At 38.6% G+C, this 15,879-nt stretch overlaps 1 protein-coding gene across 4 annotated transcripts in view; it reads left to right on the plus strand.

Moving 5' to 3' along the window:
* GPR160 (G protein-coupled receptor 160) overlaps positions 1 to 14,111 on the plus strand; it is a 46,150-nt gene extending 32,039 nt beyond the window's left edge. For 2 of the 4 annotated variants that reach the window (XM_017848796.1, XM_017848797.1), the window contains exons 3-4: positions 5,362 to 5,485; positions 9,393 to 14,111. In XM_017848796.1, the coding sequence (XP_017704285.1) occupies positions 9,465 to 10,481 (1,017 nt within the window). In that variant the 5' untranslated portion in view covers positions 5,362 to 5,485; positions 9,393 to 9,464 and the 3' untranslated portion in view covers positions 10,482 to 14,111. Of the gene's footprint in view, positions 1 to 5,361; positions 5,486 to 8,279; positions 8,324 to 8,466; positions 8,542 to 9,392 lie in introns of those variants that run through there. The other 2 variants (XM_017848798.1, XM_017848799.1) reach the window with 2 other exon arrangements.
* Positions 14,112 to 15,879: the final 1,768 nt, after the last annotated feature.

A 15,879-nucleotide genomic window follows, 5' to 3' on the forward strand; every position in this document is an offset into this window, starting at 1 on the left:
ATGCTGGGATTACAGGCATGAGCCACCGCACCCGGCCAGTTTCTTTAATAGAGATATTTAGGGATATTTTGGATGGAGGTTCAGTAGTATCTTTCCAGAAATTTGTTTGTTTCATCATACAGATTTATTGGAATAAAGATGTTCAAAATAGTTCCTTATTCTTTTAATGTTTTTAGGTATTCCCTTTCCTTATTTTGGCAATTTCTTTCTTAATTTGGCTAGAGATTTATTAATTTTATTGGTTCTTTTTTTCCCCTAAAGAACCAGTTTTGTATCATTGATTTTCTTTCTGTTGTTTTGGGGTTGTTGTCGTTGTTTTGATTGATTTGCTTATTTATTTATTTATCTGAGACAGGGTCTTCCCCTGTCCCCCAGGCTGGAGTGCAGTGGCAGAGTCTCAGCCCACAACCTCCACCTCCTGGGCTCAAGCAATCCTCCCACCTCAGCCTTGCAAGTAGCTAGGACCACAGGTGGCCACCACCACACCCAACTAAGTTTTATATTTTTTGATAGAGACGAGGTTTTGCCATGTTGCCCAGGCTGGTCTCAAACTCCTGGGATCAAGTGATCCTCCTGCCTCGGCCTCTCAAAGTGCTGGGATTACAGGCATGAGCCACCATGCTCAGCCACCATGCCTCAGCCTTATTTTTTTTCTGTTTTCATCATGATTTCTGCTCTTTTTTTTTTTTTTTTTTTTTTTTTTTCTGAGACGGAGTCTCGCCTCTGCTTGCCCCAGTGCTGGAGTGCCAGTGGCGCAATCTCGGCTCACTGCCCAAGCTCCATCTCCCGGGTTCCCGCCATTCTCCTGGGCCCCTCATGGGCCTTCGCCGAGTAGCTGGCGGACTACAGGCCGCCCGCCCCACCACGGCCCGGCTAGTTTTTGTATTTATTAGCTAGAGACGGGGGTTTCACCGTGCTTACCAGGATGGTCTCGCAATCTCCTGACTCGTGATCCGCCCGCTCTCGGCCTCCCAAGTGCTGGGATTACAGGCTTGAGGCCACCGCGCCCGGCCCGATTTCTTGCTCTTTTTTTATATCTTCCCTTTAACCTACTTTGGGTTTAGTTCACTTTTTTAAGTAAACTTAAAATTTAAGTTTAGGTTATTGAATTGAGCCCTTCTTTTTGAAAACAGGCAAATATAAGAAAATCAGAAGAGGGCCGGGCACAGTGGCTCACACCCGTAATCCCAGCACTTTGGGAGGCCAAGGTGGGCAGATCACTTTAAGTCAGGAGTTCGAGACCAGCCTGGCCAACATGATGGAAACCCCATCTCTACTAATAACAAAAATCAGCCAGGCATGGTGGTGTATGCCTGAAATCCCTGCTACTTGGCAGGCTGAAGCAGGAGAATCACTTGAGCCTAAGAGGCAGAGGTTATAGTGAGGTGGGATTGTGCTATTGCACTCCGGCCTGGCCAACAAGAGCGAAACTCCAACTCAAACAAAACAAAACAAAAAGAATATCAGAAGAAAAAAACTCAAAAGTATAATGACTTTTACAAATATATTACAAATTAAAATTGAATTTTGAGTTTTACTGATACTCTTACATTTGTATTGTGTCTTTTTAAAGGTATTTTTTCTACTGTAGCTTTTTTTTCTAATATAAATAATACATCCTGTTAAAAAAATTTCAAAGGATATAGAGAATAATAAGGAATGGCATTAGTCAGGATAGGCCAAATCCCATTGACTTAATGCAATAAAGGTGTATTTCTTGCTCATACTATACACCCATTGTGAATCGCCAGGGGCTTTGCTTCACACGATCACTCAAGGACCCAGGTTGACAGAGGCTCCACCATCTTGTAATGTACCATCTGGAATGCATTGCCTCCCCCGCTCCCCAGCCCACGACAGGGAAGACAACACTGAAGGGCAACTCATCTGCAATGAAATGTTTTGGCGTGGTAGCTCATTAACTGTAGGGATCAAAGAACAAAAATCCTCCATGGGCAGAAGCAGAGACAAAGCAGGCCTGTGGGTGAGCACTAATTCTACAATGAAGGAGAAAAATAAAAATCACCTGTCCCCTACCCTGAGATAACCCCTGCTTGCTGTCTTCTGCCTGGCCTCACTGGCGTTCCTTATCGCCAACCTTATGTTTGGGTTGGTGGGAATTACTCCTGCTTCTGGCAGATCACTGATAATTCTTGGTTGTGTTCTACCTTTGTGCCTCTTTTATCAGATTTTATCAGTGTATACATAAGACAGGAAAGGACAAATCAAGGATCTCTCACTAGTTGTCTTAATAAGGAAATTTCATATTTCTTTTTAAAACTTTGCTTTAGAATATCTCTGGAAATATATACAAATAACTGGTTATAGTGGTTGTATCTAGGGAGGGGAACTGGCTAGACAATGCTGGGCAGAGTAGGGGTGTTGGAGGATTGGGTGGGACAGGTAACTTTCACTGTAATACACATCTGTCACCCAATTTTTGTATCATGTAAATTATATCACCTATTTTAAAATAAGTAAAATAAAACATTTCCATATTTTCTTACTTATTGAATATAACTGTACTATGCAAATGAATGAATGCAAAACATTATCAGAGTTGAGTGACATTTTATTTTTTTCCACTGAATTTGGATACATGTCAAGCAAAGACCACATTTCAAATACAAACTCTTCAAAGTTTATATTTACCTTTTGGAGGGACAAAATTTCATTATCCAAATGGATAGTCAAGTCACAATCCTATGGATATCAGTAATCAATACAGTTGCTGTTATTTGAATGTTGCTTTTTTATTTTTTATTTTCTTAAATTAGTATTTTTTTTTTTTTGAGACAACTCTGTCTCACTGTTGCTCAGGCTAGAGTGTAGTGATGCAGTCTCAGCTCACTGCAACCTCCCCATCCCGCGTCCCCCTGAAAGAGGGAACAATAATGTTAATTACCCACAGATTGTGTTTGCTCCAGGCTTTCGGCATTATGTCTATACTGAATAAAAGCAAGCAGCTCCAGCTGTTTGAGGCTGCTTTCTTTTTTGGCCATTAGTGCCGGGCAGCCCACTAGCTGCTGTTACACTGCATATCTGTGTCTGAGTACTCCTTTCATCCGTTGCTTGGCCAGGGTCTGTGGGACAGACCCAGCAGCTGGTGCCCTTTGTGAGGAACACTGCAATGGATTGCGACGGAACCCTCGAAAACGAAAGTGAAGAGACTGTGCAGTAAGCAAGTAATTGGAATTGGAGCCCTCTTGGGATTTCCAAGTTCGAGGGAATTTTCAAGTTAGGGTTTCATCATGGGACAACACTTATTTGCTCAACAGAAACAGCATATAAAAGTATTGAAACGACTGCTTAAAGCTAGTGGAGCCTCAGTTTCAGAGGCCCAATTAAGGGACCTAATGCAAACTTGTTTTCCATAACCCATAGTTCCCAGAAGGCACGTTAGACCTAGAGCTCCGGGAGCAAGTGGGAAGAAATCTTAAATGACAATCATGCATAAGGGCAATGGGGTCCCAGTAACATCTTTAACATCTTAGTTAGGGCTGCTTTGACCCCACTCTACACAGAAGAGCCTAAAAAGGGAAGGGAGGAAGAACCGTTATATACCCTACTGCCGCCTTCTCCTCACTCAGTCCCACCGTTACTGGGTAAAGGTGCCATGGAGGAGACAGAGATTTTCCCTGAGCCCCCTTCCCCAATAAATTGGAAAAAGGACAAGGGATACACTAGTTATGGGACCCTGTCTTAAGCAGCATTAGAAGGGGAGATCTTGGTCTGCCTGGTAATGCAAGATCAACAAGGCAATCGGGTACATGAACCCATTACTTTCAACACTTATAAAGAGATAAGAAAATAGAAAATGGGGCCGGGCGCGGTGGCTCAAGCCTGTAATCCCAGCACTTTGGGAGGCCGAGACGGGCGGATCACGAGGTCAGGAGATCGAGACCATCCTGGCTAACACGGTGAAACCCCGTCTCTACTAAAAAATACAAAAGCTAGCCGGGCGAGGTGGCGGGCGCCTGTAGTCCCAGCTACTCGGGAGGCTGAGGCAGGAGAATGGCGTGAACCCGGGAGGCGGAGTTTGCAGTGAGCGGAGATCCGGCCACTGCACTCCAGCCCGGGCGACAGAGCGAGACTCCGTCTCAAAAAAAAAAAAAAAAAAAAAAAAAAAAAAAAAAAGAAAATAGAAAATGGAGCCACTAGCCCATTTATGAAAGGATTAACTGAGGCCATAGCAGACAACTTCTGTATGACCCCATGAGACTGGTCAGTGCTAGCTAAAACAACTTGAGAGGCCAGTCAATACCTTCTCTAGAGGGCAGAATTTGATGAGTTATGTGCCGCAAACCCCTTTATGCAAAGCCAGACAGAACACGAGCTGTAACTGCTGCGCTTGTCAAACCTGTTGCTGCACACATCTGTACTCTTCAACACAATCTGATGCAAAAAAACAAAAGGGAGAGATGTAGATTGGTCAGAGTGGTGGGAGAAACTGTAGGGAAAGGAGCAGACCTTCTGGAAGGTTGGAAGGCTCTGCATAGCTTTGGGGGAGAATAAGCTGAAGGCAGCTGTTTTCTGACCTTGAGGCAGAGGGCAAGGAGTTAGGTACAAGGACGTGTAGGGGGATTTATCTTAAATAGGCTTGTTCACTTGTGTTGTCCAGAAACCGACCTTTGCTCATCCACACGCATGACTGCTCTCTGGAAGGGGGAATAATAATGTGAATTACCTACAGATTATGTTTGCTCCAGGCTTTTGGCATTATGTCTGTACTGAATAAAAGCAAGCAGCTCCAGCTGTTTGAGGCTGCTCTCTTCTTCGGCCACTAGTGCTGGGGCAGCCCCCTAGCTGCTGTAACACTGCATATCTGTGTCTGAGTACTCCTTTCATCTGTTGCTTGGCCAGGGTCTGCGCGACAGACCCAGCGTAGATGAGAATTCAGCTGTCTGCTATTAAACCAGACACTAAAGCAAGTTGTGAAATGTGAAATAATGCCACTGTGCTCACTAAATTATTGTTTGGTAAAATATAGTATTTTTTAACCATATTATTTAAATAACATTTAAAAAATGTTATTGATGTTAACATGCAACAAGGGTCAAAGGGTCCTGCAACCAAACACTTTGAGGCAGCTGCTTTATCTTGTGGCTGAAAACTATAAAGTAAGATTCCTTTAAGTAAATGTGGTATATGCATCAATCTCTTCATTTTTGATGTGCTTTCAATCCAAGTATCCCCTTTCTTCCTTTTGCAAGAAAGAAACTAAGAATGTTAAGTATAATTACTGGCTTCAGTCCCACAAAAGCTACAATTTTCTAAGCAGTGATCTGGAACCAGTTTAACTGGACTCTTGCTATTAAGATAGCTCTTAATGTTTCGTTTTCTTTTCTATCTTTCACACAGAGCTTACTCACATAGCATTTTGGTATATCAAAATGAAATGCAAGGAACCAAAAATAACATAATTGAAGGCAGTAAAAGCGAAATTAAATAGGAAGATCATCAGTCAAGGAAGACCCACTGGAGAGTAAGTATGCAAGTTGTTAAGAATTAATTGGGTTACAAAGGGAAAAACAGAGATTGGGTCAGTGATACGAAATCATGGTTTGCTTCCCTGAGGCCCTGCTAATACCTCCAAACTGGGCCAGATCGCAAAGCAAGATACCTTGAAAAGGACTTTCGCATTAACTTTTCGCATTGCATATGAGTTGATTCACAAGTAGTTTAAAGAATCATGCAGGAAAAGGACCAGATCTTGTAAATCTCTGAGTCCCTATATTTACTGTGAACATTTTTCTAGGGAAAATTAGGTAGCTTATCAAAGGATTTCTGACTTTTCCAGGGAGTTGTTTTAAAAACAAAATATTGGAATTTTGAACACTTATATTGGTTTATGGGGTAACTAGGGTAGAGTATATAAAATTGGTCTCATCTAAGAAAGCTCTGATTGGTTTCCATGATCGTGGTATTCAGGAACTATTGTAAATTGGCCAAAATCTTGTTTTCCAGTTTCTTCCTTTCGCTTTTTATTGCTTCAAGTTGCCTGTCTTCCCTGCTCTTATTTTTCTTCTAGCTTTATGATTCTCTTACATATTCCATGTGGAACTTGTCTTCTTTATTCCAGTCATCTTCTGAAGAGGTTCTTGGTTCCTGCCTTGGTGGCTGTAACTGATTCTCTTCCTCCTCGGTGGACCTTCCTTATCCCCTAGGAGACACAAGGGTCCTCTTCCAGGTTCTCCTCCTCCCTGCTTTTGTCATCTTCCAGGTGCCTCCACAGGTCAGAGTCAGTGATGAAACAGGAACTTGGAAAACATCCCTTGGATGTTGCCTACCTAGCTTTTCTTTTCTTTTCTTTTTGCAACAGTCTCAATCTGGCACCCAGGCTGGAATGTAGTAGCATGATCTTGGCTCACCACAGCCTCGACTTCCTGGGCTTAGGTGATCCTCCCGCCTCTGCCTCCCAAGTAGCTGGAACTATAGGTCCTACCATCATACCCAACTAATTTTTGTTATTTTTTGTAGAGACTAGGTTTCACCATGTTGCCCAGGCTGGTCTTGAACCTCTGAGCTCAAGTGATCTACCCACTTTGGCCTCCCAAAAGTGCTAGGATTACAGGCATGAGCCACAGCCCCCAGCCTGACTTGGCTTTCCTTACTTTAGAATAGGAGTTATAAAAGTTAAAATTATGTGAGACAGATGATTCTATTCTTTTATTTTAAAGTTACATTTCTGAAAAATGGGTCTTTATAAATATGAATCCACACGATTTCCTCACCCTCAACTAAGCCTTTTTTGTTTCTGTTTTTGGCACAAGGGGGACTTCCTACGGTCTTACTCATCTTGGCTTCTTTATCCAAGCAACACCACTTACAAGACCAATGGCATTTGTCAAGACGGCAGCTACGTTTCTCTGCCCTTGTATATTAAATCTGGAATGCAACTTTTTTGGATAGGATCAAATTAAACTGTACTATGTTTAAATACAGGGGAAAAAAACGAGTGTGGGAAGTACTTGTTTGATTGGGTCTTTTATAGTTATGAAAATAGATTTTGTTTTATAATTGCCTTTACACATACACACATTTCTATAAGTAGATTAATTATTTGTATACCTTAATAAGTTATCTTATGACTGATTTATGGCCATGAGAGTAATGGTTCAATCTGTCGACAAAACTGTCATCAAAACTCTCTCACAGTGATTTTTTTATTTTTATTTTAGGTTCAGGGGTACAGGTGCAGGTTTGTTTTACAGTTAAACTCACATCATGGTGGTTTTTTGCACAGATTATTTTGTCACCCAGGTACTAAGTCTAGTACCTAATAGTTATTTTTTTCTGCTCCTTTCCCTCCTCCCATTCTCCACCCTGAAGTAGACCCCAGTGTCGGTTGTTCCCTTCTTTGTGTCCATCAGTTCTCATCATTTAGCTCCCACTTGTAAGTGAAAACATGTGGTATTTGGTTTTCTGTTCCTGCGTTAGTTTGCTAAGGATGATGGCCTCCAGCACCATCCATGTTCCTGTGAAAGACATGATCTCCTTTCTTATGCTGCATAGTATTCCATGGTATATATGTACTACATTTTCTTTATCCAATCTGTCACTGATGGGCATTTGGATTGATTCCATGTTTTCACTATTGTCACACTGCTTTCTTTACCTTCGGACAAAATTATTTAATCATCAGTGACCTATTTTTAGGCAAATTTAACTTTTCCAGTTTGCAGACTCAGTACTCCATTTTTTTCCTTAAAGTTTGGGAAACAAAGTATAACACTACTGTATTGATAACTTGATATGTACCTTTTTAGCCTTTTTCTATGCATGTATAATTTCTTACATGACATGTTGCTACATAATTTTGTAACCTGCATTTCACTTAACTAAACATACTGTGGAAATTTATCATGACTTTTTTTAACATGTACCAAATTCACAAGGCTTAAAATTTAACAAATGAAGGCAGAGTGAAAACTATGAAAACCAAGTCTTCCTCCTATCCTGAGAAACATTTTTAATGGCTGCATATCATAAGATGACCATATCCCTGGGTGAGCCTCCCTAATCCAAAATCTGAAATCTGAAATGCTCTAAAATCCAAAACTTTCTGAGCACTGACCTGATGCTCAAAGTGTGGGTTTCTGGATTAGCGACGCATTCAAAATTCAAAACACTTTTGGTCCTAAGCATTTCTGATAAGGGATATTCAACCTGTTTTGTTTCTTTCTTTTTTTTCTTTGAGACAGGGTCTTGCTCTGTCACCCAGGCTTGGAGTGCAGTGGCACAATCGCGGCTCACTGCAGCCGTGACCTCCCAGGCTCAAGCGATCCTCTCACCTCAGCTTCTCCAGTGGCTGGAACCACAGGTGTGCATCACCATGCCCAGGTTATATATATGTATTTTGGTAGAGGGAGCTCCGTGTGTTGCTCAGGTTGGTCTCCAACTCCTGGGCTCAAGCCATCTTCCTGTCTTGGCCTCCCAAAATGCTGGGATTTCAGGCAAGAGCCACCACACCCAACCAACCTGTGTGGTTTTGAACCCATCTCCAGTTGTTGACATTTGTGATTGAATAGTATTATAGAAGTAAGTTTGGGTCAACTCTGATTTTTTTTTTTTTAAGGATGTGTTTCTTGGATCTCCTTCCTTTCCTTCCAATCCTTTCCTGATTTCTTCTTCTGACTTCTTTCATCATCTCTTTTTCCTGCTTCCAAATGCATGTATTACTGAAGCCTCAACTCCTGTTCCTTTGCCTTTACCTACTGCTTCCTGATGTTCTCATTTATCTATACTCAGTCCCTATTCCTTCCCTGTATTATCTTGTCTCTCCACATGCCATAACTGAAAGATCGTATCCAGAAGATAAACACTTCTCTCTTTCCTTTACCTATGTTTCCATTATTTTTAACTGAAACCATCTGTTTTCAGAGATTCAGGAAAAGATTCAATCTGAAGGATCCTGCAACTAAAAAGCTTTGAAAACTGTGTTAAGGGGCCCCATAAGCATAGCTTCTAAACTTCACTGACAAAAGGGACTGGGGTCATGCAGTATGGAGTCAGAGTGGGGTGGGATTAAAAGCTCTATGTAGTTGTTTTGCATATTGCTATCAAGCTTCTATTTTAGGCATGAGTTTTGGCCCTGGTAGATAAAACCATTTCTCTAAGTAAGTTGTTAAAACCTGTACTTACATATAGAAGTTAGTAATTTATATTTAACATTTTCGTTTAAAAATCTCTGCGTTCTGGACCATCTGGGTCTCAAAAAAATGACCAAAGTATATACGTTAATTTTTATGTTCTGTATTATATGACATATAATTCTTATTCATATATTTATTTGGGGAAATGACTGCATTAGGCTTTTAAGAATAGTGGTGCTTGCTTTGTAAAGTTTCAAAATAGGTAACATTAAGGTTTTCTTTCACTTTTTTTTGCAGGGACGGAAAATAAAGGAAGCAGTGTTTTATCATGTGTATTTCAGCAGGTCTTCTTGAAATTTAAGTAAAAATATGACTGCCCTCTCTTCAGAGAACTGCTCTTTTCAGTACCAGTTACGTCAAACCAGCCAGCCCCTAGATGTTAACTGTCTGCTGTTCTTGATCATACTTGGGAAAATATTATTAAATATCCTTACACTAGGAATGAGAAGAAAAAACACCTGTCAAAATTTTATGGAATATTTTTGCATTTCACTAGCATTCATTGATCTTTTACTTTTGGTAAACATTTCCATTATATTGTATTTCAGGGATTTTGTAATTTTAAGCATTAGGTTTACTAAATACCACATCTGCCTATTTACTCAAATTATTTCCTTTACTTATGGCTTTGTGCATTATCCAGTTTTCCTGATAGCTTGTATAGATTATTGCCTCCATTTCTCTAAAACAACCAAGCTTTCATTTAAGTGTCAAAAATTATTTTATTTCTTTACAGTAATTTTAATTTGGATTTCAGTCCTTGCTTATGTTTTGGGAGACCCAGCCATCTACCAAAGCCTGAAGGCACAGAATGCTTATTCTCATCACTGTCCTTTCTATGTCAGCATTCAGAGTTACTGGCTGTCATTTTTCATGGTGATGATTTTATTTGTAGCTTTCATAACCTCTTGGGAAGAAGTTACTACTTTGGTACAGGCTGTCAGGATAACTTCCTATATGAATGAAACTATCTTGTATTTTCCTTTTTCATCCCACTCCAGTTATACTGTGAGATCGAAAAAAATATTCTTATCCAAGCTCATTGTCTGTTTTCTCAGTACCTGGTTACCATTTGTACTACTTCAGGTAATCATTCTTTTACTTAAAGTTCAGGTTCCAGCATATATTGAGATGAATGTTCCCTGGTTGTACTTTGTCAATAGTTTTCTCATTGCTACAGTGTATTGGTTTAATTGTCACAAGCTTAATTTAAGAGACATTGGATTACCTTTGGATCCATTTGTCAACTGGAAGTGCTGCTTCATTCCACTTACAATTCCTAATCTTGAGCAAATTGAAAAGCCTATATCAATAATGATTTGTTAATATTAAAAGTTACAACTATAGTAAGATCATTTTTTATAAACAGAAAGAACTCAGGATATATTAAAAAATAAACTGAACTAAAGCTTTTGCCCCTTAACTTTGATACTGTTCACAATGTGTCTTTTGGGGCTATGATACTATTTATTAAATAGTGTTTTATTTTAAAAACAAAATAATTCCAAGAAGTTTTTATAGTTGTTCAGGGACAGTATATTACAAATATTATTTTGTTATTAACACAGAAAGTGAAATGAGTTAACATTTGGCCATACTGATGTTTGTGTTACCCAAAAAAACTACTGGATGCAAACTGTTATGTAAATCTTTCACTGACAACTTTAAGATATCAACCAAAACATTTTTATTAAATGTTCAAATGAAAGCAAGAAAATAAAAATTGTTCTTAAAATGATTCGGTATAAAGTTCAGTGTAAGAGGAAGATCAGCTTATTTTAAATGTAGCTAATTTTAAAAAGTATATCTCTGTTCTTAATGCAAATATTCCTGGAAGAAGAGAGTTTTGGTTGCTCACCTTATGGAACTGGAAGTAATGACTAGGTCCCTTTCCATGATTCAGCAGATTCGTTTTCATATTATAACTTGTATGTCACATACTTGCATGTCACATCATAATGACATTAGCAATGTATCACATGTAAAAGTAGAGTTTTTCATCCTCAGCACTCTTGACATTTGGGGTTGGTTAATTTTCTGTTGGGGGACAGTTTAGCAGCATCCCTGCTCTCTGCCCGCTGACTGGTAGCACCTCCATGCCCAGTAGAAACAATAAAAAATGTCTCCAGACATTGCCAAACCTCCCCCAGTGGATGGGCAGAGTAGCTTCGTTGGAGTAAAACAATATGAGTGGCAGAATAATCTTATGTTACTTTAGGAATTAAGCTACATAGGTATTTTTGTCACCCATTTATAAATACTATATTGCATAAATCTAAACCCAGCTTTTCCTGAATTGGTGGCTTTTGATTTTTTTTTTATATTTATAGTAAGATATATTTTTTAACATCATGACCCATAGACATGTATGTATTATGTTTACATGTCATAGCAATACTTACCCTTACATATCATGCAAATATGTTTTTTAGTGTCATTTTTTAAATGCTGGTTTTGATCCACTAAATTGAGTTCATGATCCACAAATGGATTACTTTCCATTATTTGAAAAAATGTCCTAAAACAAGTGCTATGGAACACTAATAATGGCAAAGAGATTTAAGAAATGTGTCCTGTGTGCCAGGTACCATCTTAAGTGTTTTACATGCAGCAACTGATTTAATCCTCACAGCAACTCTGACAGGAACTATTATCCCCTTCTTACAGATGAGGAAATTTAAACAATGAAAGTAAGAAACTCACTATGATACAACTAGACACTGGGGAAGCTGGGATGCAAACCCAGAATTCTGGTCCAGAGTTCTTGCTCTTACCACTATATTACACTGCCTTTCATTGGTGCCACTGACTGTTCTCAAAAAGAATGGTTTGTTTCAGAGTCAAATGTGAAGAATGTTGTTTCTTAATTATTTTTCACTTGAAAATGTACAATGCCCATGAACATCTTGAGGCTTTACAGTGCTATAATGAAGAAGAAACCCATTTACTTGAGCACAGAAGTCTCTTTAATTAGCTAATTAATTAACCATCTATAAAGACAAGCTGGGAAATGCTCCTGGACAGTCAGGAATTCTTTGAGTAGCAGGTAATACAAACTCAACCTGAGCCATTCTAAGAACAAGCTGGATACTGGAAAGACAACTCGGTAAACTACTAGGAGAATCTCTCTTGAGTTGTTGGTTTCCACTTTGTGTCCAACAAAGTGGGTATTCTGGCTGCCAGCAGCTCAGGGCTTTCATAATTCCAACTTAAAACATCTCCTAACTTCAAATATACAGTCCCAGGGAATGACTGTTCAACCTGACTTCAATCATATGTCCACCTCTCTATGATCAGGTCTGTTAACGGAAGACATGGTAGGGAACAGAAATAACCCCTATAATAGATGCTACAGTGTTAAAAAAATAAATAAAATAAAATAAAATCACATTATTCTATAAAAACCAAATGCATATAGAGAACCAACTATATCGAAAGTTTAGGACAAATAATCCTATGTTCAAGAGAACATCAGGGTATGTTTAAACAGTTTAAAACATTAAAATCCGGCCCTCTTTCCTACTCTGTGTTGCTTTTCCCTCTAAATATATTGCCTTCTAGTTGGTCAAATATGGGACTGAAATATGTTTAAATATATTGAAATTAATCAGTAAAGACTTACACTCTTTGCAGATTTTAAATCAGGAGATTTTAAAACCATTTCAAACCTCACTAAGCTTTTTAACACAGGATTCCCCATGTCTCACAAGCTTAAAGAAAAAAAATTATTCAATAGACCAGCCAAATGGAAGAGGCTTTTATTTGTAAAGAAATGAACTTACAACTGGTCTACAATATATTATTATAATATAAACAATATAAATAAATGATCCTGTAGGCCCACTAATCTTCCATCCAGACCCACACGAAGCAATGTTACAACAATATTCTATATGAAAATGTGCAGGTAACAAAGGTGCAATTACAAGCAAGTTAAGCAGCAGAGTATAAGGTGCTTTAATTTAATAGTTAATGTTGCCATCAACAAACATTTAAATGCTCAATTTACTTCACTGAATACAGACACAACAAATATGAAAATCTAAATTCATACACATGCTACTTAATATGAAAGTGCTTTCTCTTTTTTAAAAAAATACACCAAATGGACACTTTTTACATAGATCAAATGTGCTCTTACAATGCAAAATTAACCTTCATTTTCAGGTTATACATTTTAAAACTGTAGCTATCAACACCAATCTAGGAACTCTAATGCTAAGAGTGCTAAAAACTATTTCATTTCTTGTAAGGAGGACTCTAATACAATATCCAATGTAAAGAATACATCTATATATAATCTTAACATTTGTTTTCTGTAAAGATAAAAAATGTTTTCTTTCCCCTTGGTGATCTTTGTTCATCCTGGGTGGATCATCTTTTGAGTTTTTAATAATACGAAAGTCCTATTTTAGAACAATGGGAGGAACCAAAAGGAGGAATTACAAAATTGGTTAACATGTGCTTAAACTTCCAAAAAACACCAGTTTATCACAACAATTGGTCTTTGCTAAAATTAACAACAAAATGTTAATAAGGAAGAAGACAAAAAGTACTAATTTAATAAAAGGCTTGAAATGCCTGCCACCATTGTCAGTATCCATCTATCCAACCTTCATTTACTACAAGCATAATACTACTTTGAGGATAATTTTGGAACTTATTTTGACTTTTCCCCTATAGGAAAACAAAGACCAAGTTTTGAAGGAGAGGACTGGGAATCTAGTTTAAATGTATGCATCCAAAATTATATCATCTTTGCACATTCAGTTGACTTTTTGAAATTTAAGAATACATATACAAAAGGATTTATGTAATACATATTTTAACAGCATAAAATATTTGAAAATTAGTTATACTTTAAAATTAAAACACTTAGTATTTTTTAAACTAGTACCATGGAATAATTTTTTGAAACCCAGATTATCTGGCTACTTAGATGATAGTCTTCCCGTTTTCAATTAGTCTGAAAGATTCTAATCCAACATTTTATTTGGATATTTCCTGCTTTAAAAAGCTGCAACAGGCTAGGCGCAGTGGCTCATGCCTATAATCCCAGCACTCTGGGAGGTTGAGACGGGCGGATCACTTGAGGTCAGGAGTTTGAGTCCAGCCTGGCTAACATGGTGAAACCCCGTCTCTACTAAAAATACAAAAAACTAGCCAAGCGTAGTGGCGCATGCCTGTAATCCCAGCTACTTGGGAGGCCAAAGTGGGAGAATCGCTTGAACCTGGGAGGTGGAGGTTGCATTGAGCCGAGATCGCACCACTGCACTCCAGCCTGGGTGACAGAGCGAGACTCTGTCTCAAAACAAACAAACAAAAAGCCACAAGAATGATAAACTATTTTTAATAGATATTTTCATTCTATATCTTTATGGAGAATGTTAGTATCAACTGATGTTGATATGTAAAGCTGTGTCAACAGGAAGTACAATGTGATTCACAGCATCCCAGAGTGACCAGGAAGGGACCTTAACCCAATAAATCTCCCATTCAATGTTTACCCCCCAAATACTTACCAATTCAAGCATGGAACTGTTTCATGTTTACCTGTTCTGCATTTTAAAGGATGCCCTTTGTATTATCTGCTTTCTAGAATATTTCTGCTTCTTACGTATCTTTAAAAGGTGGATATTTGTAATAGCTTAAAATACAGTAACATTTATTTTGTGTCATCTTTCTTAATTTAAAAACAAAATATAAATGAACGAGTCTGTTCCAGTGATCTCCTTTGAGATTTTTCAGTTTTAGAAAGTTGCTACACTGTCAGGCGTGGTGGCTCATGCCTGTAATCCCAGCACTTAGGGAGGCCAAGGTGGGTGGATCACTTGAGGTCAGGAGTTCGAGACCAGCCTGGCCAACATGGTGAAACCCCATCTCTACTAAAAATACAAAAATAAGCCGGGTGTCGTGCCAGGCACCTGTAATCCCAGCTACTTGGAAGGCAGAGGCAAGATAATCGCTTGAACCCGGGCGAGGTTGCAGTGAGCTGAGATCACACCACTGCACTCCAGCCTGGGCGACAGAGCGACCCCGTCTCAAAAAAAAAAAAAAGTTGCTACACTGTCAATACTAGGTAAAAAGCTCTTATATCAACACCAGCTTTTTTTTGTTCTGCCACATGCCTTGTATAGCAACAACTCTGGAACAGATTCAAGTGTTAAAATAATGCCGTGAAATATGGGCTGTCTCAACCTGTAAGTTCTTAATGTTAAGTCTCCTAAATTTTGTAACTTAATCAGGTGTAGGGCCAACTGATGTTTAGTATGTGAAATGTGTTATAAAAATTATGATATGATTCACTCAGACCCCTTAGATGTCATCTAGCCTAACCCTTTACCCAATGCATAAAAATACTCCCTCCCAGTTCCAAGTTTATTAAGATTCCCTCTCAGTCAGCTTATTAAGTAGTAATGATTATGTTCATTTTTATTTAAGCCACAATGAATTTTGGGGGGAAGATTTTACTTATTACTAGTTCCTCATGTCATGATCACCACACACTGCACATATAAGTGTTCAAATGTTTTGCTAAATATAAGTACATGAATGACAATATTCATATGTGTTCATATATTCAGTGGTTAACCAATAAGGAGCATTTAGGAAAATGTCCTCATTTGCTTGTTACGTATGAATTTTCTGTTTTAATCCTTAGGAGAACAAAGACTGTAGGTGACCCAAGAAATGGATGCTAAACCGAACCCTTAAAAAGGGAAAG

Source organism: Rhinopithecus bieti, unplaced genomic scaffold, assembly GCF_001698545.2.
Source record: "Rhinopithecus bieti isolate Rb0 unplaced genomic scaffold, ASM169854v2 scaffold_32014, whole genome shotgun sequence".
Classification (NCBI taxonomy): domain Eukaryota; kingdom Metazoa; phylum Chordata; class Mammalia; order Primates; family Cercopithecidae; genus Rhinopithecus; species Rhinopithecus bieti.